The following is a 22,982-nucleotide window of genomic DNA, read 5'->3' as shown; positions in this document are numbered from 1 at the left end:
AATATCTCAGTACAGTAGTCAGTAGCAGTACGACTTAAGTCAACATCTCAGTACAGTAGTCAGTAGCAGTACGACGTAAGTGAATATCTCAGTACAGTAGTCAGTAGCAGTACGACTTAAGTCAATATCTCAGTACAGTAGTCAGTAGCAGTACGACTTAAGTCAATATCTCAGTACAGTAGTCAGTAGCAGTACGACTTAAGTCAATATCTCAGTACAGTAGTCAGTAGCAGTACGACTCAGTACAGTAGTCAGTAGCAGTACGACTTAAGTCAACATCTCAGTACAGTAGTCAGTAGCAGTACGACTTAAGTGAATATCTCAGTACAGTAGTCAGTAGCAGTACGACTCAGTACAGTAGTCAGTAGCAGTACGACTTAAGTCAACATCTCAGTACAGTAGTCAGTAGCAGTACGACTTAAGTCAACATCTCAGTACAGTAGTCAGTAGCAGTACGACTTAAGTCAACATCTCAGTACAGTAGTCAGTAGCAGTACGACGTAAGTGAATATCTCAGTACAGTAGTCAGTAGCAGTACGACTTAAGTCAACATCTCAGTACAGTAGTCAGTAGCAGTACGACTCAGTACAGTAGTCAGTAGCAGTACGACTTAAGTCAATATCTCAGTACAGTAGTCAGTAGCAGTACGACTTAAAAGTCAACATCTCAGTACAGTAGTCAGTAGCAGTACGACTTAAGTCAACATCTCAGTACAGTAGTCAGTAGCAGTACGACTTAAGTGAATATCTCAGTACAGTAGTCAGTAGCAGTACGACTTAAGTCAACATCTCAGTACAGTAGTCAGTAGCAGTACGACTTAAGTCAACATCTCAGTACAGTAGTCAGTAGCAGTACGACTTAAGTCAACATCTCAGTACAGTAGTCAGTAGCAGTACGACTTAAGTCAACATCTCAGTACAGTAGTCAGTAGCAGTACGACTTAAGTCAACATCTCAGTACAGTAGTCAGTAGCAGTACGACTTAAGTCAACATCTCAGTACAGTAGTCAGTAGCAGTACGACTTAAGTCAACATCTCAGTACAGTAGTCAGTAGCAGTACGACTTAAGTCAACATCTCAGTACAGTAGTCAGTAGCAGTACGACTTAAGTGAATATCTCAGTACAGTAGTCAGTAGCAGTACGACTTAAGTCAATATCTCAGTACAGTAGTCAGTAGCAGTACGACTTAAGTGAACATCTCAGTACAGTAGTCAGTAGCAGTACGACGTAAGTCAACATCTCAGTACAGTAGTCAGTAGCAGTACGACTTAAGTCAACATCTCAGTACAGTAGTCAGTAGCAGTACGACTTAAGTCAACATCTCAGTACAGTAGTCAGTAGCAGTACGACTTAAGTCAATATCTCAGTACAGTAGTCAGTAGCAGTACGACTTAAGTCAACATCTCAGTACAGTAGTCAGTAGCAGTACGACTTAAGTCAACATCTCAGTACAGTAGTCAGTAGCAGTACGACTTAAGTGAATATCTCAGTACAGTAGTCAGTAGCAGTACGACTTAAGTCAACATCTCAGTACAGTAGTCAGTAGCAGTACGACTTAAGTCAATATCTCAGTACAGTAGTCAGTAGCAGTACGACTTAAGTCAATATCTCAGTACAGTAGTCAGTAGCAGTACGACTTAAGTCAACATCTCAGTACAGTAGTCAGTAGCAGTACGACTTAAAAGTCAATATCTCAGTACAGTAGTCAGTAGCAGTACGACTTAAGTCAACATCTCAGTACAGTAGTCAGTAGCAGTACAACTTAAGTGAACATCTCAGTACAGTAGTCAGTAGCAGTACGACTTAAGTCAACATCTCAGTACAGTAGTCAGTAGCAGTACGACTTAAGTCAATATCTCAGTACAGTAGTCAGTAGCAGTACGACTTAAGTCAATATCTCAGTACAGTAGTCAGTAGCAGTACAACTTAAGTGAATATCTCAGTACAGTAGTCAGTAGCAGTACGACTTAAGTGAATATCTCAGTACAGTAGTCAGTAGCAGTACAACTTAAGTGAACATCTCAGTACAGTAGTCAGTAGCAGTACGACTTAAGTGAATATCTCAGTACAGTAGTCAGTAGCAGTACGACTTAAAAGTCAATATCTCAGTACAGTAGTCAGTAGCAGTACGACTTAAGTCAATATCTCAGTACAGTAGTCAGTAGCAGTACGACTTAAGTCAATATCTCAGTACAGTAGTCAGTAGCAGTACGACTCAGTACAGTAGTCAGTAGCAGTACGACTTAAGTCAATATCTCAGTACAGTAGTCAGTAGCAGTACGACTTAAGTCAATATCTCAGTACAGTAGTCAGTAGCAGTACGACTTAAAGTCAACATCTCAGTACAGTAGTCAGTAGCAGTACGACTTAAGTGAATATCTCAGTACAGTAGTCAGTAGCAGTACGACTTAAAAGTCAACATCTCAGTACAGTAGTCAGTAGCAGTACGACTTAAGTGAATATCTCAGTACAGTAGTCAGTAGCAGTACGACTTAAGTCAACATCTCAGTACAGTAGTCAGTAGCAGTACGACTTAAGTGAATATCTCAGTACAGTAGTCAGTAGCAGTACGACTTAAAAGTCAACATCTCAGTACAGTAGTCAGTAGCAGTACGACTTAAGTCAACATCTCAGTACAGTAGTCAGTAGCAGTACGACTTAAGTCAACATCTCAGTACAGTAGTCAGTAGCAGTACGACTTAAAGTCAACATCTCAGTACAGTAGTCAGTAGCAGTACGACTTAAGTCAATATCTCAGTACAGTAGTCAGTAGCAGTACGACTTAAGTCAACATCTCAGTACAGTAGTCAGTAGCAGTACGACTTAAGTGAACATCTCAGTACAGTAGTCAGTAGCAGTACGACTTAAGTCAACATCTCAGTACAGTAGTCAGTAGCAGTACGACTTAAGTCAACATCTCAGTACAGTAGTCAGTAGCAGTACGACTTAAGTCAACATCTCAGTACAGTAGTCAGTAGCAGTACGACTTAAGTCAACATCTCAGTACAGTAGTCAGTAGCAGTACGACTTAAGTCAACATCTCAGTACAGTAGTCAGTAGCAGTACGACTTAAGTCAACATCTCAGTACAGTAGTCAGTAGCAGTACGACTTAAGTCAACATCTCAGTACAGTAGTCAGTAGCAGTACGACTTAAAGTCAACATCTCAGTACAGTAGTCAGTAGCAGTACGACTTAAGTCAACATCTCAGTACAGTAGTCAGTAGCAGTACGACTTAAGTGAATATCTCAGTACAGTAGTCAGTAGCAGTACGACGTAAGTGAATATCTCAGTACAGTAGTCAGTAGCAGTACGACTTAAGTCAACATCTCAGTACAGTAGTCAGTAGCAGTACGACTTAAGTCAACATCTCAGTACAGTAGTCAGTAGCAGTACGACTTAAGTCAACATCTCAGTACAGTAGTCAGTAGCAGTACGACTTAAGTGAATATCTCAGTACAGTAGTCAGTAGCAGCACGACTTAAGTCAACATCTCAGTACAGTAGTCAGTAGCAGTACGACTTAAGTCAACATCTCAGTACAGTAGTCAGTAGCAGTACGACTTAAGTCAACATCTCAGTACAGTAGTCAGTAGCAGTACGACTTAAGTGAATATCTCAGTACAGTAGTCAGTAGCAGTACGACTTAAGTCAACATCTCAGTACAGTAGTCAGTAGCAGTACGACTTAAGTGAATATCTCAGTACAGTAGTCAGTAGCAGTACGACTTAAGTCAATATCTCAGTACAGTAGTCAGTAGCAGTACGACTTAAGTCAACATCTCAGTACAGTAGTCAGTAGCAGTACGACTTAAGTGAATATCTCAGTACAGTAGTCAGTAGCAGTACGACTTAAGTGAATATCTCAGTACAGTAGTCAGTAGCAGTACGACTTAAGTGAATATCTCAGTACAGTAGTCAGTAGCAGTACGACTTAAGTGAATATCTCAGTACAGTAGTCAGTAGCAGTACGACTTAAGTCAATATCTCAGTACAGTAGTCAGTAGCAGTACGACTTAAGTCAACATCTCAGTACAGTAGTCAGTAGCAGTACGACTTAAGTCAACATCTCAGTACAGTAGTCAGTAGCAGTACGACTTAAGTCAACATCTCAGTACAGTAGTCAGTAGCAGTACGACTTAAGTCAATATCTCAGTACAGTAGTCAGTAGCAGTACGACTTAAGTCAATATCTCAGTACAGTAGTCAGTAGCAGTACGACTTAAGTCAACATCTCAGTACAGTAGTCAGTAGCAGTACGACTTAAGTGAACATCTCAGTACAGTAGTCAGTAGCAGTACGACTTAAGTCAACATCTCAGTACAGTAGTCAGTAGCAGTACGACTTAAGTCAACATCTCAGTACAGTAGTCAGTAGCAGTACGACTTAAGTCAATATCTCAGTACAGTAGTCAGTAGCAGTACGACTTAAGTGAACATCTCAGTACAGTAGTCAGTACCAGTACGACTTAAGTCAATATCTCAGTACAGTAGTCAGTAGCAGTACGACTTAAGTGAACATCTCAGTACAGTAGTCAGTAGCAGTACGACTTAAGTCAACATCTCAGTACAGTAGTCAGTAGCAGTACGACTTAAGTCAATATCTCAGTACAGTAGTCAGTAGCAGTACGACTTAAGTCAATATCTCAGTACAGTAGTCAGTAGCAGTACGACTTAAAAGTCAATATCTCAGTACAGTAGTCAGTAGCAGTACGACTTAAGTCAACATCTCAGTACAGTAGTCAGTAGCAGTACGACTTAAAAGTCAATATCTCAGTACAGTAGTCAGTAGCAGTACGACTTAAAAGTCAATATCTCAGTACAGTAGTCAGTAGCAGTACGACTTAAGTCAACATCTCAGTACAGTAGTCAGTAGCAGTACGACTTAAGTGAATATCTCAGTACAGTAGTCAGTAGCAGTACGACTTAAGTGAATATCTCAGTACAGTAGTCAGTAGCAGTACGACTTAAGTCAATATCTCAGTACAGTAGTCAGTAGCAGTACGACTCAGTACAGTAGTCAGTAGCAGTACGACTTAAGTGAACATCTCAGTACAGTAGTCAGTAGCAGTACGACTCAGTACAGTAGTCAGTAGCAGTACGACTTAAGTGAATATCTCAGTACAGTAGTCAGTAGCAGTACGACTTAAGTGAATATCTCAGTACAGTAGTCAGTAGCAGTACGACTCAGTACAGTAGTCAGTAGCAGTACGACTTAAGTCAATATCTCAGTACAGTAGTCAGTAGCAGTACGACTTAAGTCAACATCTCAGTACAGTAGTCAGTAGCAGTACGACTTAAGTCAACATCTCAGTACAGTAGTCAGTAGCAGTACGACGTAAGTCAATATCTCAGTACAGTAGTCAGTAGCAGTACGACTTAAGTCAATATCTCAGTACAGTAGTCAGTAGCAGTACGACGTAAGTCAATATCTCAGTACAGTAGTCAGTAGCAGTACGACTTAAGTGAATATCTCAGTACAGTAGTCAGTAGCAGTACGACGTAAGTCAATATCTCAGTACAGTAGTCAGTAGCAGTACGACTTAAGTCAACATCTCAGTACAGTAGTCAGTAGCAGTACGACTTAAGTCAATATCTCAGTACAGTAGTCAGTAGCAGTACGACGTAAGTGAACATCTCAGTACAGTAGTCAGTAGCAGTACGACTTAAGTCAACATCTCAGTACAGTAGTCAGTAGCAGTACGACTTAAGTCAATATCTCAGTACAGTAGTCAGTAGCAGTACGACTTAAGTGAACATCTCAGTACAGTAGTCAGTAGCAGTACGACTTAAGTCAACATCTCAGTACAGTAGTCAGTAGCAGTACGACTTAAGTCAATATCTCAGTACAGTAGTCAGTAGCAGTACGACTTAAGTCAACATCTCAGTACAGTAGTCAGTAGCAGTACGACTTAAGTCAATATCTCAGTACAGTAGTCAGTAGCAGTACGACGTAAGTCAACATCTCAGTACAGTAGTCAGTAGCAGTACGACTTAAGTCAATATCTCAGTACAGTAGTCAGTAGCAGTACGACTTAAGTGAATATCTCAGTACAGTAGTCAGTAGCAGTACGACTTAAAAGTCAACATCTCAGTACAGTAGTCAGTAGCAGTACGACTCAGTACAGTAGTCAGTAGCAGTACGACTTAAGTCAATCCTCAACAACAACAGGACCTAAAAAAACTTCTTTTGAATTTTTGTTTAATGCCTACTTTTTAAATAATTTTTTCCGATTTCTATTTCACGTACCCCCCCCCCCCCACACCTTTTCCCCTCCAATACGTTTCTAAGTTGTAATGTTGGTATACTTGATACTTGAGTTTCTGTATTGCGGAGTTGTCTCTAAGTTTAGACATAGGCTTTCAATCTTATCTATTTCGAAAGGATTGTGTTTGAAATGTTATTATAAATGACATATCTTGTTGTGCACGAGTCCCCCAATGTTTCCCAAAGAAACCATGCTCCCTAAAGATCATTAATCTAACAATATGTACACTTGTATTCGTTTTATGATATTTTAAGGCTGTCTACTTAATATATGACCTTCTATTTATAGATATTGAAATATTCTTGTATTGATTTCTGTTCAGAGCGAATTCACTGAACTTGACCATCTGAAAATGGCGACTTTAACAGCTAGCACTGCCCCATATGGAACAAACTTCACGCCAACATTTTCACCCCGGATAATAGGAAGCAATTTTGTGACCGTCTTAGACAGACCGTTAAAGTAGGTTTACTCTGTAATACCCTGCTACTGTAGGTGTATAGTTTAAGACAGACCTTGAAATTAGGTTTACTCTGTAATACCCTTTTATTGTAGGGTCATAGTTTAGGACTGATCTTTAAAGAAGGTTCACTACATACCTTGCTATTGTAGGTTTATGGTCTAAGACTGACCTTCAAAGAATGTTCACTCTATGATACATAGCTAATTTTCTATAGTTGGTTTATAGTTTTACACAGGTCTTTAAAGAAGGCTCACTCAATACCTTGCTATTGTAGGCTAGGTTTATAGTTTAAGACTGACCTTTAAAGAAGGATACCGTGCTACTGTAGGTTTAAGGTTTTAGACACACCTTGAAACTAGGTTCACTCTCTGATAAACTGGCTATTGTATGTTGATAGTTTAACGTTAACTAAACTGCATGGCTATTGTATGTTGATAGTTTAAGGTTAACCTACCAAATTAGTGAAGTAAGCTAATAAAGGAAGCCAAAAAAAAAAGGTAAATGATACCCACACATGTACAAATGTGCATTAAAGGTGCGTTGTACTAGACTTACTAGACAATACTCCCTTAATTACTTCTCTCCTTTCATTTAGGTTAGGATTATGAAAAATTAACTTTCCCTTTCTTAATCCCCTCAGTTTTCTAAATCCATTCCCTGACAGTGAGAAACAAATGAAAAGATGTAGATCTCAAAGTCTTTTTATAGCTCTAGAGTAGATTACATGTGACGTAGAGTGTAGCATTGATTGCGTTATAAAGTTAGGTTCATATGGACTTGTATATATATATAAATACTTATTTTGTGCATTTCAAGTATTGGCAAGCATGAAAAAGTTCAACTGATCTCAGAAAAACCCAACAATTTGGACCCAAGAGCGTTAACAGATTTCAGCAGGAAGTACAATCAACCTTACAAGGTAACACTCATTTACTGATGACATCATAGACATGGGATATCTATGAAGAAAGTCCACTTTCATTAAGAATGTGCCACAGAGTCTGTATGGCAATCCCCTCCTTCTGTTTGTACTGCATTAGCCATGTTATGCATCGTGCTGGTTACTAGAAATGCCTCATCGCGTTTAGCATAATAAACATTGACAAATATGTTCCGTTTACGAGCCATAGGCAAGGGAGTTAATAGAAATATATTTGGTAGCTTTTTTTTCATTCATTATCCCCCCTTGTAATTTTAGAACAACATTATTTATATGCTTTTTTAAAAATTATTTCCAGGACCCATTTCACAATAACAAATGGCATAATAATTCTATCACCAACAGACCAGATTCTAAAGACATATTTTCTAAATATCCCAGATTAGCTCCAAAGGAAGGCAACAGAATTAAGAATCTACAGGCAAGTCGACTCGTTCGTTTGTTGTACAATAAAGTTAAATTTGTTAGTAATGTATCATTACCTATGGTAATACTAAACAAAATGACAGGAACATGATACCTTCACAGATGTCCACTGTATTTGAGCCAGAGGCATGGACCCAAAGCCAAAACGGACTGAGTGAATTTTTACCTCGAGGAATGTCCGGGTCAACTTCAAGTGTATTAGCCAATGAATCCACTGGGTCATTCAATGTAAGTATTATATATGTATTACGTTACTGTAACGATTACAAGCGTAAGGAGGCGAATGTTTCAGTTGAAAACTTTTGTTTGAAGTTTTCACTCGCCCAACATTTTGGAGCTATTACTTAATAGTTCCATTTGACTCTTCTGGGTGTAGCTTTGTATGTATGTGCGTGTATAACTTTGAATGCATGTGTGTGTGTAACTTTGTGTGTATATGTGTGTATAGCTTTGTATGTATGTGTGTATAGCTTTGTATATATGTGTGTATAACTTTGTATGTATGTGTGTGTATAACTTTGTATGTATGTGTGTAGGTTGTGTCTTTGTGTTTTACATGTTTCGGATGTTCCATCAGAGGTGAAGGCAATGTACACCCTAGTCCAAACCTCCCGTAGAAATCAGGGTAATCTAGATGATCAAACAACAGTCCAGTGCGCATACCGCACCACCAAGCAGCCATAAAGTGGTAATAAAGTAAAGCTTTTAGAAGCTGCAGTCTATGACGTGTTAGAAGCTGCAGTCTATGACCTGTTAGAAGCTGCAGTCTATGACCTGTTAGAAGCTGCAGTCTATGACCTGTTAGAAGCTGCAGTCTATGACCTGTTAGAAGCTGCAGACTATGACCTGTTAGAAGCTGCAGTCTATGACCTGTTAGAAGCTGCAGTCTATGACCTGTTAGAAGCTGCAGACTATGAACGTAACAAAATCAGATCCAAACATTTCTAGCAGCAGAAGGTTTTGAATTTTCTCTCCTGTTGATGAAATGTTTTTGAGAATTTTTTTTATTTGGCCTGTTAAATGATCATTTTGATCAAACTTCATGTTTTTTTTTTAAATTAGATGTTTACGACTTTGTAATAACTGAACAGGCAATTTAAACTTTACATTTAAATATCATTGGAGATTGTCATAAAACGGAGGCTAATCCATAAATAACAAGCTTTTTGCTTTATATGATAAAACAAACAGATGTTTCTAAAACTATATAATTATTTTGGTCCCTTTTTTTTAGCACTGTAGAATTAACTTAGAATCTAACTGTAAATAAAGAGTAGATTATCGTGAGCAACCTTTAGGATGAAATATGTCAAACTTGTAAACGCAGTTAATTTATGTTGCTTTATTTCACTCATGTTTTATTTGTAGACGCCATCAGTGACAAACAGACGGGAACTAGACATACCAGAATTTCGTCAAAAATTATTGTCACAGATTCCACGAGGAGTTGTCTTGCCTACTGTTCCTATAGTGTTAAGTGCCTCAGAGGAAGCCAAACTACTTCAAATATTAGCAACAGAACTAGACTCTTTTCATCCAGAACTACTTAGGGATATATACATCAATATTTCGAACACAGTAGACAAACATTTAACAGGTTATTGTCATTATCAAGATTTAGTTCGCGTGTTCTATAGGATGTCTGTAAGTTGGATTATACTACTTACTAGTTAAATTTTAATTTGACTATCATATCTCCCATCAATCTGAATGTCTGTCTGTCTATCGTTTGAAATAAGAAGCCCTAGTTAGACATCATATTCTCCCAAACATGAAGTAAAACAAATATTGACGCTAGTAGTATTTTCTTCTGTTCATTTTCCCTGAATACTGAAACTATAGAAAAATTGAGGAAAGGTAAAATCTAATGTCAAATTAGATCATTCTCGCAGCACGAGGTAATGAACATCACACAGGTATGAGGTGACATAACACAGGAAAGAGACGACATCACAAAGGTATGAGGTGACTTCACACAGGCAGTGTTTAGTGTTTTAGACATATGGGGTGGCCTGCATTGAGTAAAATCATTAATAACAATAATTAGAAGTTAGTTTCAGCAATATATGTACGTCTTTCTTCACCTGTGCTTAGAATTGTCAAATTTAATCCTATGCTTCAGTCATAGCCGTTTTTCGTGCTTTAAAATTAGTTGTTGACAAAGGGAAATAATCATATAGTGAAACTAGTTAAAACTCGTATGTCAACCTGTGAGTCAAAGTATTGACATTTTTGTTTACTTCACAGCTCAGGTTCCCTCCAGACTTGCTGCAGATTGTTGCTGCTCTGTTTGTAAATACTCTCAGGAATCAAGTTCAAGTCAATTACGAAAAGTTTCTTTCATTTGTTGGAGCAGCGCTAAAAAAGAATGTTAGAGAGTAGGTCACCCACCTTTTTAAAAAAAAATTATCGTGACTCCGTGGAATCCTCTGGATGGGGGTGAGGTGGAACCTGGATGAACAAAGATCTCGAAAACGGCTCTAAAGATTGTCCTATAAATTCGAAAGTTGTTGCCTATCGTTTGAAAAAGAATTACTAGCTCGATGGCCACACTGGGAAATCTCTAGTTGGACCGTTTTAATTTGTTCAAAGTAAAAAAAGAACTAAATGCAAATTTCTCTAGAGAACGAGAACATATTTCTCTTGAACGTACTAGGCGTCTTTGGGTATTTCTGTACTCATTGAAGAGTTGAATCAATGAATGTTCAGGAACATTTTGCGCCTCGTCTTCTAAGTCTAGATCTGGATGCCTTTCATTGGACTAGTATCAAGTGTAGTAGATCTAAACATTCGCTTAACCAGGAGTCTTTCTCGAGGGGAAGGGGGCATAAGGCATGGTAAAAAATGTACCATTGATTTTTTCAAATCTAACATTTATTAGTGATTAAGAGAAAAACAATGGCTGTATAAGCTGTATAATGGAGGTATTGTCTTTTTAAAGTATTTCAAATGTTTCTCTTGTTTTATATTACCAATGTTCCTAGTGTAGGTAATGCTATATGATGTCTCACACAAGTTTAGAGATATGTTTTTAGAATACTTATTCCATAGTTCAAGTGCTGTGAGAAGGAGCAACGTTTAGATACAGTCTGTTTCTCTCGCTAGGGGGGTGCACCTGGGCGTGACATGGGTGGGGGAGGGCCGAGAGGGGACGCAAAGACTCAACCAATAGATTACAATTGCATCGTAGGTTTCAACCCATATTTGATTTTAGATCATGGAAAAACTCAAATTATCCAACATTGTTTTCAACAAATAACTGAAAGTATGAGAGGCTTCATTTGATTTTTTCAAATGTTTTTTTGCTAAAGGTTTCTGCAACGAGATCGACTCGAAAGGTCATTGGATGAATAGATTTGATTTAAATTTCTTCCTAAAGTTGAACTCGAGTCTCTCACGTCACAGAAAGTTCAAAGTTCCCAAGTTCTAACATTGTTCTGTTGGCATCTTAGGTGTGAAGATAAAATAACCAATGAGGAAGTGCTACAAAGAGCAGGGTTCCAGAGTTTCAGGACATTCGCTGTGTTATCAGCAGCAGAGGCCTAGGTCGGCTTGGCCACGTTCGTAGAATGCCAGTAGGTCGACTTCCACAGGACATTCTGTATGGCGATCTAGCAGAAGACAGGAGAGCCGCTGGTCGCCCAATTTTATGTTTTACGGTATACGGATGTATGTAAACGCGACATGAAGCTCTTCAAAATCGACACTAGCATCTGGGAAAAAGTGGCACTGAATAGTTCAACATGGAGAGAGAGCATAAAGGAAGAATATCGGATTGCAGATACCGTACACAACAGCAGCAGAAAGAAGGGTGAAAATGCAACGGCGCCTGGTGATTACATATGTCTAACCTGTGACCGCAGCTGTGTATCAAGGATTGGACTCTATAGCCACACAAGAGGTTGCAAAGGAAAAAGATCACCTCACGATACGTCAAATGCGACAGAATCAGGCTACAAAGAGTTCTGTTGAACACGAGGATGAACGAACGAGGATCAAGCCCATTACAAAAGTACACGTGTCTCTTTAAGTCTCAGCCCATCCCAACCCTTCTCAATTTAACTTTATTTCACCTGCGCTTTTCTACAGTGCTAAGCGGCTGAAGACGCCAGTAGAATGCATTTCTGGGAGACCTTACATCTCCACAGCCTCTATCTTGCTGGAGGACCTTACATCTCCACAGCCTCTATCTTGCTGGAGGACCTTACATCTCCACAGCCTCTATCTTGCTGGAGGACCTTACATCTCCACAGCCTCTATCTTGCTGGAGGACCTTACATCTCCACAGCCTCTATCTTGCTGGAGGGAGGTGCATGAACAAAGGATAAGGTGGTTCAAAGGCCCCCTCTACTTGTTTTCGTTTTCTCGACTGAATGTTCTCCACCAGCTGTTTCCCCATCGATCTGCTTGCTATTGAAACTAGAACTCAAATGCAACGTTCATATGTTTCTAAACATAGAAATGAAATGGCACTACAGGATTCAAACCAGGACACATACTCTTAATATCTTAGACTAGCAGGGGGGGGGGGGATAACACACCAACTTTTTAAGTTTCTTCTGTTGATGAATGTGTTTAGATTTCACATAAATCTGAATAAAAATCCTTGTCACCGTTTGAGCTTGTATCACTTAACTTTGCACTCACTAACTCCTCGGCCACATTTGAATAATTTATTTCATTACAACAAAATTTCAATTCTCTTCCAGAAACCCTGCAAATATGTTATATATAGGTGATGGCGGAGAAGTAAAGTTATTTAGAACTGTAGCAGAGCAATTAACAAGTAACGAGTTCATTATTGACTACCAGAAATTGATTGGAGCTTTACAGTCAGCTGATCGGAGCAGAAGTAATGCACTAACAGCCAATCAGGTAATGGGTATACTTCCCTAGTTGATTTTTCCTAAAAAGTAAAAAAAAAAGTATAGTTTATATAAATATTTAAAGATTCAATTTCATTGAGACCTAGCAGTCTCTGACATTGACACTAGTAATGTTTGAGAGCTTTTTCTCATTATAATTTCTGCTTATTAATCTGTTTACTTTTCATTATGATGTCCACTTCTGGTCTCTAAATTGACTGTCCTGATGACATTTCAGATCAAGACTATTTGCTTTCAACAACGTATTCCCATTCAAGAATCTCTTGTCAATAGTTTGTTACAGAAGTGTGAAGACAGCAGACGTTATGACTTATATAAGTGGGTCCATATTATTTGTTTCTTTTCATTTGAACTAGATTCGTTTTTTGAAATAAATATTAAGTTTCTTCTCCTAGTTCATTTTGTCCCCTTCCTGTCATATTTTTTTCTCCGTTTATTGGAGAATTACGTAAGAGCTTCTAGAGAGTATGATAATAAACAGAGAAAAACTACGTGAGGGCTTCTAGAGAGTATGATAATAAACAGAGGAAAACTACGTGAGGGCTTCTAGAGAGTATGATAATAAACAGAGGAAAACTACGTGAGGGCTTCTAGAGAGTATGATAATAAACAGAGGAAAACTACGTGAGGGCTTCTAGAGAGTATGATAATAAACAGAGAAAAACTACGTGAGGGCTTCTAGAGAGTATGATAATAAACAGAGGAAAACTACGTGAGGGCTTCTAGAGAGTATGATAATAAACAGAGAAAAACTACGTGAGGGCTTCTAGAGAGTATGATAATAAACAGAGGAAAACTACGTGAGGGCTTCTAGAGAGTATGATAATAAACAGAGGAAAACTACGTGAGGGCTTCTAGAGAGTATGATAATAAACAGAGGAAAACTACGTGAGGGCTTCTAGAGAGTATGATAATAAACAGAGAAAAACTACGTGAGGGCTTCTAGAGAGTATGATTATAAACAGAGGAAAACTACGTGAGGGCTTCTAGAGAGTATGATAATAAACAGAGAAAAACTACGTGAGGGCTTCTAGAGAGTATGATAATAAACAGAGAAAAACTACGTGAGGGCTTCTAGAGAGTATGATAATAAACAGAGGAAAACTACGTGAGGGCTTCTAGAGAGTATGATAATAAACAGAGAAAAACTACGTGAGGGCTTCTAGAGAGTATAATAAACAGAGAAAAACTACGTGAGGGCTTCTAGAGAGTATGATAATAAACAGAGGAAAACTACGTGAGGGCTTCTAGAGAGTATGATAATAAACAGAGGAAAACTACGTGAGGGCTTCTAGAGAGTATGATAATAAACAGAGGAAAACTACGTGAGGGCTTCTAGAGAGTATGATAATAAACAGAGGAAAACTACGTGAGGGCTTCTAGAGAGTATGATAATAAACAGAGGAAAACTACGTGAGGGCTTCTAGAGAGTATGATAATAAACAGAGGAAAACTACGTGAGGGCTTCTAGAGAGTATGATAATAAACAGAGGAAAACTACGTGAGGGCTTCTAGAGAGTATGATAATAAACAGAGGAAAACTACGTGAGGGCTTCTAGAGAGTATGATAATAAACAGAGGAAAACTACGTGAGGGCTTCTAGAGAGTATGATAATAAACAGAGGAAAACTACGTGAGGGCTTCTAGAGAGTATGATAATAAACAGAGGAAAACTACGTGAGGGCTTCTAGAGAGTATGATAATAAACAGAGGAAAACTACGTGAGGGCTTCTAGAGAGTATGATAATAAACAGAGGAAAACTACGTGAGGGCTTCTAGAGAGTATGATAATAAACAGAGGAAAACTACGTGAGGGCTTCTAGAGAGTACAATAAACAGAGAAAAACTACGTGAGGGCTTCTAGAGAGTATGATAATAAACAGAGGAAAACTACGTGAGGGCTTCTAGAGAGTATAATAAACAGAGAAAAACTACGTGAGGGCTTCTAGAGAGTATGATAATAAACAGAGGAAAACTACGTGAGGGCTTCTAGAGAGTATGATAATAAACAGAGGAAAACTACGTGAGGGCTTCTAGAGAGTATGATAATAAACAGAGGAAAACTACGTGAGGGCTTCTAGAGAGTATGATAATAAACAGAGAAAAACTACGTGAGGGCTTCTAGAGAGTATGATAATAAACAGAGGAAAACTACGTGAGGGCTTCTAGAGAGTATAATAAACTGAGAAAAACTACGTGAGGGCTTCTAGAGAGTATGATAATAAACAGAGGAAAACTACGTGAGGGCTTCTAGAGAGTATGATAATAAACAGAGAAAAACTACGTGAGGGCTTCTAGAGAGTATAATAAACAGAGAAAAACTACGTGAGGGCTTCTAGAGAGTATGATAATAAACAGAGGAAAACTACGTGAGGGCTTCTAGAGAGTATGATAATAAACAGAGGAAAACTACGTGAGGGCTTCTAGAGAGTATGATAATAAACAGAGGAAAACTACGTGAGGGCTTCTAGAGAGTATGATAATAAACAGAGGAAAACTACGTGAGGGCTTCTAAAGAGTATGATAATAAACAGAGGAAAACTACGTGAGGGCTTCTAGAGAGTATGATAATAAACAGAGGAAAACTACGTGAGGGCTTCTAGAGAGTATAATAAACAGAGAAAAACTACGTGAGGGCTTCTAGAGAGTATGATAATAAACAGAGGAAAACTACGTGAGGGCTTCTAGAGAGTATGATAATAAACAGAGAAAAACTACGTGAGGGCTTCTAGAGAGTATAATAAACAGAGAAAAACTACGTGAGGGCTTCTAGAGAGTATGATAATAAACAGAGGAAAACTACGTGAGGGCTTCTAGAGAGTATGATAATAAACAGAGGAAAACTACGTGAGGGCTTCTAGAGAGTATGATAATAAACAGGGGAAAACTACGTGAGGGCTTCTAGAGAGTACAATAAACAGAGAAAAACTACGTGAGGGCTTCTAGAGAGTATGATAATAAACAGAGGAAAACTACGTGAGGGCTTCTAGAGAGTATGATAATAAACAGAGGAAAACTACGTGAGGGCTTCTAGAGAGTATGATAATAAACAGAGGAAAACTACGTGAGGGCTTCTAGAGAGTATGATAATAAACAGAGGAAAACTACGTGAGGGCTTCTAGAGAGTATGATAATAAACAGAGGAAAACTACGTGAGGGCTTCTAGAGAGTATGATAATAAACAGGGGAAAACTACGTGAGGGCTTCTAGAGAGTACAATAAACAGAGAAAAACTACGTGAGGGCTTCTAGAGAGTATGATAATAAACAGAGGAAAACTACGTGAGGGCTTCTAGAGAGTATGATAATAAACAGAGGAAAACTACGTGAGGGCTTCTAGAGAGTATGATAATAAACAGAGGAAAACTACGTGAGGGCTTCTAGAGAGTATGATAATAAACAGAGGAAAACTACGTGAGGGCTTCTAGAGAGTATGATAATAAACAGAGAAAAACTACGTGAGGGCTTCTAGAGAGTATGATAATAAACAGGAAAACTACGTGAGGGCTTCTAGAGAGTATGATAATAAACAGAGGAAAACTACGTGAGGGCTTCTAGAGAGTATGATAATAAACAGAGGAAAACTACGTGAGGGCTTCTAGAGAGTATGATAATAAACAGAGGAAAACTACGTGAGGGCTTCTAGAGAGTATGATAATAAACAGAGAAAAACTACGTGAGGGCTTCTAGAGAGTATGATAATAAACAGAGGAAAACTACGTGAGGGCTTCTAGAGAGTATGATAATAAACAGAGGAAAACTACGTGAGGGCTTCTAGAGAGTATGATAATAAACAGAGGAAAACTACGTGAGGGCTTCTAGAGAGTATGATAATAAACAGAGGAAAACTACGTGAGGGCTTCTAGAGAGTATGATAATAAACAGAGGAAAACTACGTGAGGGCTTCTAGAGAGTATGATAATAAACAGAGGAAAACTACGTGAGGGCTTCTAGAGAGTATGATAATAAACAGAGGAAAACTACGTGAGGGCTTCTAGAGAGTATGATAATAAACAGAGGAAAACTACGTGAGGGCTTCTAGAGAGTATGATAATAAACAGAGGAAAACTACGTGAGGGCTTCTAGAGAGTATGATAATAAACAGAGGAAAACTACGTGAGGGCTTCTAGAGAGTATGATAATAAACAGAGGAAAACTACGTGAGGGCTTCTAGAGAGTATGATAATAAACAGAGGAAAACTACGTGAGGGCTTCTAGAGAGTATAATAAACAGAGAAAAACTACGTGAGGGCTTCTAGAGAGTATGATAATAAACAGAGGAAAACTACGTGAGGGCTTCTAGAGAGTATGATAATAAACAGAGGAAAACTACGTGAGGGCTTCTAGAGAGTATGATAATAAACAGAGAAAAACTACGTGAGGGCTTCTAGAGAGTATAATAAACAGAGAAAAACTACGTGAGGGCTTCTAGAGAGTATGATAATAAACAGAGGAAAACTACGTGAGGGCTTCTAGAGAGTATAATAAACAGAGAAAAACTACGTTAGGGCTTCTAGAGAGTATGATAATAAACAGAGGAAAACTACGTGAGGGCTTCTAGAGAGTATGATAATAAACAGAGGAAAACTACGTGAGGGCTTCTAGAGAGTATGATAATAAACAGAGGAAAACTACGTGAGGGCTTCTAGAGAGTATGATAATAAACAGAGGAAAACTACGTGAGGGCTTCTAGAGAGTATGATAATAAACAGAGGAAAACTACGTGAGGGCTTCTAGAGAGTATGATAATAAACAGAGAAAAACTACGTGAGGGCTTCTAGAGAGTATGATAATAAACAGAGGAAAACTACGTGAGGGCTTCTAGAGAGTATAATAAACAGAGAAAAACTACGTGAGGGCTTCTAGAGAGTATGATAATAAACAGAGGAAAACTACGTGAGGGCTTCTAGAGAGTATGATAATAAACAGAGAAAAACTACGTGAGGGCTTCTAGAGAGTATAATAAACAGAGAAAAACTACGTGAGGGCTTCTAGAGAGTATGATAATAAACAGAGGAAAACTACGTGAGGGCTTCTAGAGAGTATGAAAATAAACAGAGGAAAACTACGTGAGGGCTTCTAGAGAGTATGATAATAAACAGAGGAAAACTACGTGAGGGCTTCTAGAGAGTATGATAATAAACAGAGGAAAACTACGTGAGGGCTTCTAGAGAGTATGATAATAAACAGAGGAAAACTACATGAGGGCTTCTAGAGAGTATGATAATAAACAGAGGAAAACTACGTGAGGGCTTCTAGAGAGTATGATAATAAACAGAGGAAAACTACGTGAGGGCTTCTAGAGAGTATGATAATAAACAGAGGAAAACTACGTGAGGGCTTCTAGAGAGTATGATAATAAACAGAGAAAAACTACGTGAGGGCTTCTAGAGAGTATAATAAACAGAGAAAAACTACGTGAGGGCTTCTAGAGAGTATGATAATAAACAGAGGAAAACTACGTGAGGGCTTCTAGAGAGTATGATAATAAACAGAGGAAAACTACGTAAGGGCTTCTAGAGAGTATGATAATAAACAGAGGAAAACTACGTGAGGGCTTCTAGAGAGTATGATAATAAACAGAGGAAAACTACGTGAGGGCTTCTAGAGAGTACAATAAACAGAGAAAAACTACGTGAGGGCTTCTAGAGAGTATGATAATAAACAGAGGAAAACTACGTGAGGGCTTCTAGAGAGTATGATAATAAACAGAGGAAAACTACGTGAGGGCTTCTAGAGAGTATGATAATAAACAGAGGAAAACTACGTGAGGGCTTCTAGAGAGTATGATAATAAACAGAGAAAAACTACGTGAGGGCTTCTAGAGAGTATGATAATAAACAGAGGAAAACTACGTGAGGGCTTCTAGAGAGTATGATAATAAACAGAGGAAAACTACGTGAGGGCTTCTAGAGAGTATGATAATAAACAGAGGAAAACTACGTGAGGGCTTCTAGAGAGTATGATAATAAACAGAGGAAAACTACGTGAGGGCTTCTAGAGAGTATGATAATAAACAGAGAAAAACTACGTGAGGGCTTCTAGAGAGTATGATAATAAACAGAGGAAAACTACGTGAGGGCTTCTAGAGAGTATGATAATAAACAGAGGAAAACTACGTGAGGGCTTCTAGAGAGTATGATAATAAACAGAGGAAAACTACGTGAGGGCTTCTAGAGAGTATGATAATAAACAGAGGAAAACTACGTGAGGGCTTCTAGAGAGTATGATAATAAACAGAGGAAAACTACGTGAGGGCTTCTAGAGAGTATGATCTAATACTAAATAGAACAATTTAAAATAAAAGATTTGGGACTTAAGATGAGAAAAGTTGGAAAGAAACAAGAGCGAATCATAGTTGGTAGGCTGCATGACCAATCATAATACTTCAAAAATGAAATACTAATATAGTTCTTAATTTACTTCTTGAGTTAGCATAGCTTTCATTTAGTGGTCAACAGTAGATGTTTCCTTTATTGTACATTATGTTGAATAAACTTTAATAATGTGATGATTTTGCAGCTATTAATATATATATATGTGTGAGTTTCGAAAGAAAAATAAAGCAGTCACATGACTATTTCAGTTGGTGGGCGTTTATCAAACTGTTACAAAGAATACAACCAGACTCAGGTTCTATTTCATCCCCTAAATTACAATCTGGGGACAAAACTAAAAGATTGAGATCCCTGGCTTCCAGTAGTTCCAGAGAGACCAACAAATTTGGTTATACAGATACCTCAATGTGGAACCGAGATGTAAGTACTTAAGTGTGTGTGTGAGAGAGAGAGGGAGAGAGAGAGGCTAGAGAGAGGCAGGCTAAAGAGAGAGGGGGGAGAAACAGATAGAGAAAGAGAGAAACGGAAGAAATAGAGAGACATAAACATACATTGTAAAATGTTTGTAAAATGTTTTACATGTTTTGGATGTTCCTTAGAGTTGAAGATAATCTACTTCCTAGTCCAAACCTCCCGCAGGACAACGAGAATGGCAGCGGGCGGGTATAAACCCGGGACCATCGACAAGTCCGAATGGACAGTCCAGAGCGCATTCCGCACGACCATGCAGCCATCCATTGTCTGAGATTTGTGTTGATATTAAAATAGCTTGACAATAAAATGCAATCTAACATTAACTCAATGAAGATCACTGTAGATTTACGATTAAAAATAAACAAACTAAATTCCAATCCAATACATTTACCAGCTTTGGCTTGGCAGGAAAACAAAACAAAACAAAAAAGCAACAACAACAAAAATATGATTACTATTCAATAAAAAATCTTTTTAAACTGGAGGCTTTATGGGTAACTCTCATTCATGAGGCTTGTAGGGTAACTCTCATTCATGTGTAACAAAGTTTCTTATAATTTATTTTGTTGATACAAAGCATATTAATATCTGATCAATTAGTTTTAAAACTTGCCAACTATTTGCTTCAATCATGTCTTTTAGCCCCCTATATCGCCACAAAAAGAAAATGTCCCAGACCCTAATAGAGAAATTCTTTCAAGAATGGATCAAGTTCTAACAGACTTTGAGAGAAGCTACGAGGTATGCACGACATTATTTATTCATCTGAAACGAGACTGCAGCAGTAGTCCAATGCTTTTTTTTTTTTTTTATCTCCCTAGCCCAGTATATATCACGTGGTTTGATGCCCAAGATATTCCATTCTGTTATTTCAGCGTTCCAAGTTGAAACTGTCGCCAAGAAAAGAAGAGTTATCTTGGTTCAAAAACTTTCAGAAGTTTGCTGACGCAATTTACAAACATGATGAAAAATTTGAAGGTAATTTGTTTTTCCCTTGGTTTAGTGGTGTTAACGAACTCAATCTATTTTAAATGAATTAAACACTTTTTTAAAAGCAATTTTACCTTTACCTTTACCTATCCCTTAGTCTGTTGGACCGTTGGGGCACCAGGCAAGACTTTTCGACCGTCTTTCTCCATTCCTCCCTTTTTTTTTTTTTTTGCCTTTTACGTAGCAATTTACGTAGATTAATTAGCAATGATGACATTTCTTAACATTAACCCGAGGAGACATCCCACTAAGGCCTTGAACCCTTGATCCACGGAAACGATTTCACCCAGTTGCTAATAATAAGTAAACGGTTTTGACACCATTCTTTCTGTCTAAAGGCTTTGACAAAATTCCCTCTGTCGAAAGGTTTTGACACCATTCCGTCAAAAGGCTTTGACACCATTCCCTCTGTCTAAAGGTTTTGACACCATTCCGTCAAAAGGCTTTGACACCATTCCCTCTGTCTAAAGAATTTGACACCATTCCCTCTGTCGAAAGGTTTTGACACCATTCCGTCAAAAGGCTTTGACACCATTCCCTCTGTCTAAAGAATTTGACACCATTCCCTCTGTCGAAAGGCTTCGCGGATTTGACCTCCTATGGACATTTCACAGCCCCCCACTCTCCGAACGATGGTTAGACAGAATGCCATAAAATCTCTTCTCTATGCTAATCCTCAGTATCTGAGTAGAATGTCTGCCCAGAAAGGAGACTCACCGTGAAAACGTTTGGGCAGAGCTAGGGGCCCCTTTCTTTCAACTCCATCACGTATTCACGGGCTGTGTGTCAAGCGAGAACAATCATCATAGAAGTCCTCAACACTGACCTGTAACCTCGCAACCTGTGGACAGTGGAGACCAATAGTTCGTTTCCACGTCGTAGAGACCTGTGACACGGCAACAAGCTACTGGTGTCCACTGCCCACAGGTTGCGACGTTGCAAGTCAGTGTTGAGGCTTACTAGAACGACTGGCCTCGCGTCAACCCTCTGGAGTGACATGTTCATTTTTTCCCATTAGTCTTTAAACGTCCGCAAGAGTCCACCCAGTTGCCAACTTTGAATAATGCATTTGATTCAGCTACTAATACTTTGAAACTGAATATATTTTTGTCCAGGAAAACTTCCATACAGTAATATGTCTGAATGGGGGAAATTGTACAACGATACCTTTGAGCTGGACATACCGGACAACTTGATCCACTTAGCGCTAAAACAAGCAACCAAGAAAGGACAAGTGGATATACATCAGTTCCTAACACTACTGGGCAAACAAAACTAAGACAAAAGGACAGTATCGAGATCTATTCAAAGATCAAAAGTTTACCAGCCTCTGGTATTGAATGTTTGAAAAGTATTTCTCGTACTAATATCGATGTCATAATGTATTGCTTTTTATTTTCCTCATTTTCAATATGAAGAGAATATTTCTTCTGACTAGATATTTCTTACAAATTTAGTCGAATGACATGTTTAATACTGTTCATATACATCAGGGTTTATTCTATGTATTGTTATGTTACTTGTAACAATGAACTGTGAGGAGAACACAATCTGGGAGAAGGTGTCTGTGCTACTCAACAAACACTCAGCTTGGGTTTCAAACTCCAGACCATTGGATTGGGAAACAAAAAAAGGTTTATTCCTTTCAGCCAAATTTCACACAGCAAGTTTAAAAATGTAAACTTGACTGTTTAGACTAAATTATGTCAGTAAAGATTGCAAAAAAAATACCCGGATTTCGTTCACAGAAGTTAAAGGCTTACGTATTTTTTTGAACGTGTGGCATGTGATTCGGGCTGTCGTTATGAAGGTCCTGAATTCAAGTCCAGCTCGCTGCCTGCCGTCCCACAGGACGCAATAATCTTTATGTATGAAAACATGTTAAAAACTTGTTCAAGACTTGAAAATATCCAATTCTTAATCTTCTATCTGAACTTTTTTTTTATTTTATAAAGGTTATCTTTAGACGGGTCTTTAAAAAAATAAAGAATTTAAATAACAAAGTATTTAAAAAATTAAGTATTTAGCTATCTTATTTGTATTTAACTTGTAAAAAATATATTTTAAAAACTATTTTTCAATAGAAGTCAACTAATGTGATTTTGTAATTAATTAATCAATTATGTCTTTAATTTGTCTTCAGTATTTGTGGTATTTGTTCACTTTGTATCATTCAGAATACGTATATGTACATTCAGTATT

At 38.2% G+C, this 22,982-nt stretch overlaps 1 protein-coding gene across 1 annotated transcript in view; it reads left to right on the top strand.

The window, feature by feature from the left end:
- Positions 1-22,982, top strand: part of LOC106060080 (uncharacterized) — a 37,705-nt gene extending 14,723 nt beyond the window's left edge. The window contains exons 2-13 of the mRNA XM_056031021.1: positions 6,587-6,726; positions 7,544-7,646; positions 7,966-8,088; positions 8,196-8,321; positions 9,462-9,737; positions 10,341-10,471; positions 12,803-12,968; positions 13,197-13,297; positions 19,565-19,736; positions 20,433-20,531; positions 20,666-20,768; positions 21,896-22,982. Coding sequence (XP_055886996.1) covers positions 6,587-6,726; positions 7,544-7,646; positions 7,966-8,088; positions 8,196-8,321; positions 9,462-9,737; positions 10,341-10,471; positions 12,803-12,968; positions 13,197-13,297; positions 19,565-19,736; positions 20,433-20,531; positions 20,666-20,768; positions 21,896-22,059 — 1,704 coding nt within the window. The 3' untranslated portion in view covers positions 22,060-22,982. The remainder of the gene's footprint in view (positions 1-6,586; positions 6,727-7,543; positions 7,647-7,965; positions 8,089-8,195; positions 8,322-9,461; positions 9,738-10,340; positions 10,472-12,802; positions 12,969-13,196; positions 13,298-19,564; positions 19,737-20,432; positions 20,532-20,665; positions 20,769-21,895) is intronic.

This window comes from Biomphalaria glabrata, chromosome 5 (genome assembly GCF_947242115.1).
Source record: "Biomphalaria glabrata chromosome 5, xgBioGlab47.1, whole genome shotgun sequence".
Classification (NCBI taxonomy): domain Eukaryota; kingdom Metazoa; phylum Mollusca; class Gastropoda; family Planorbidae; genus Biomphalaria; species Biomphalaria glabrata.
This window is presented reverse-complemented; position numbering and strand designations above follow the sequence as displayed.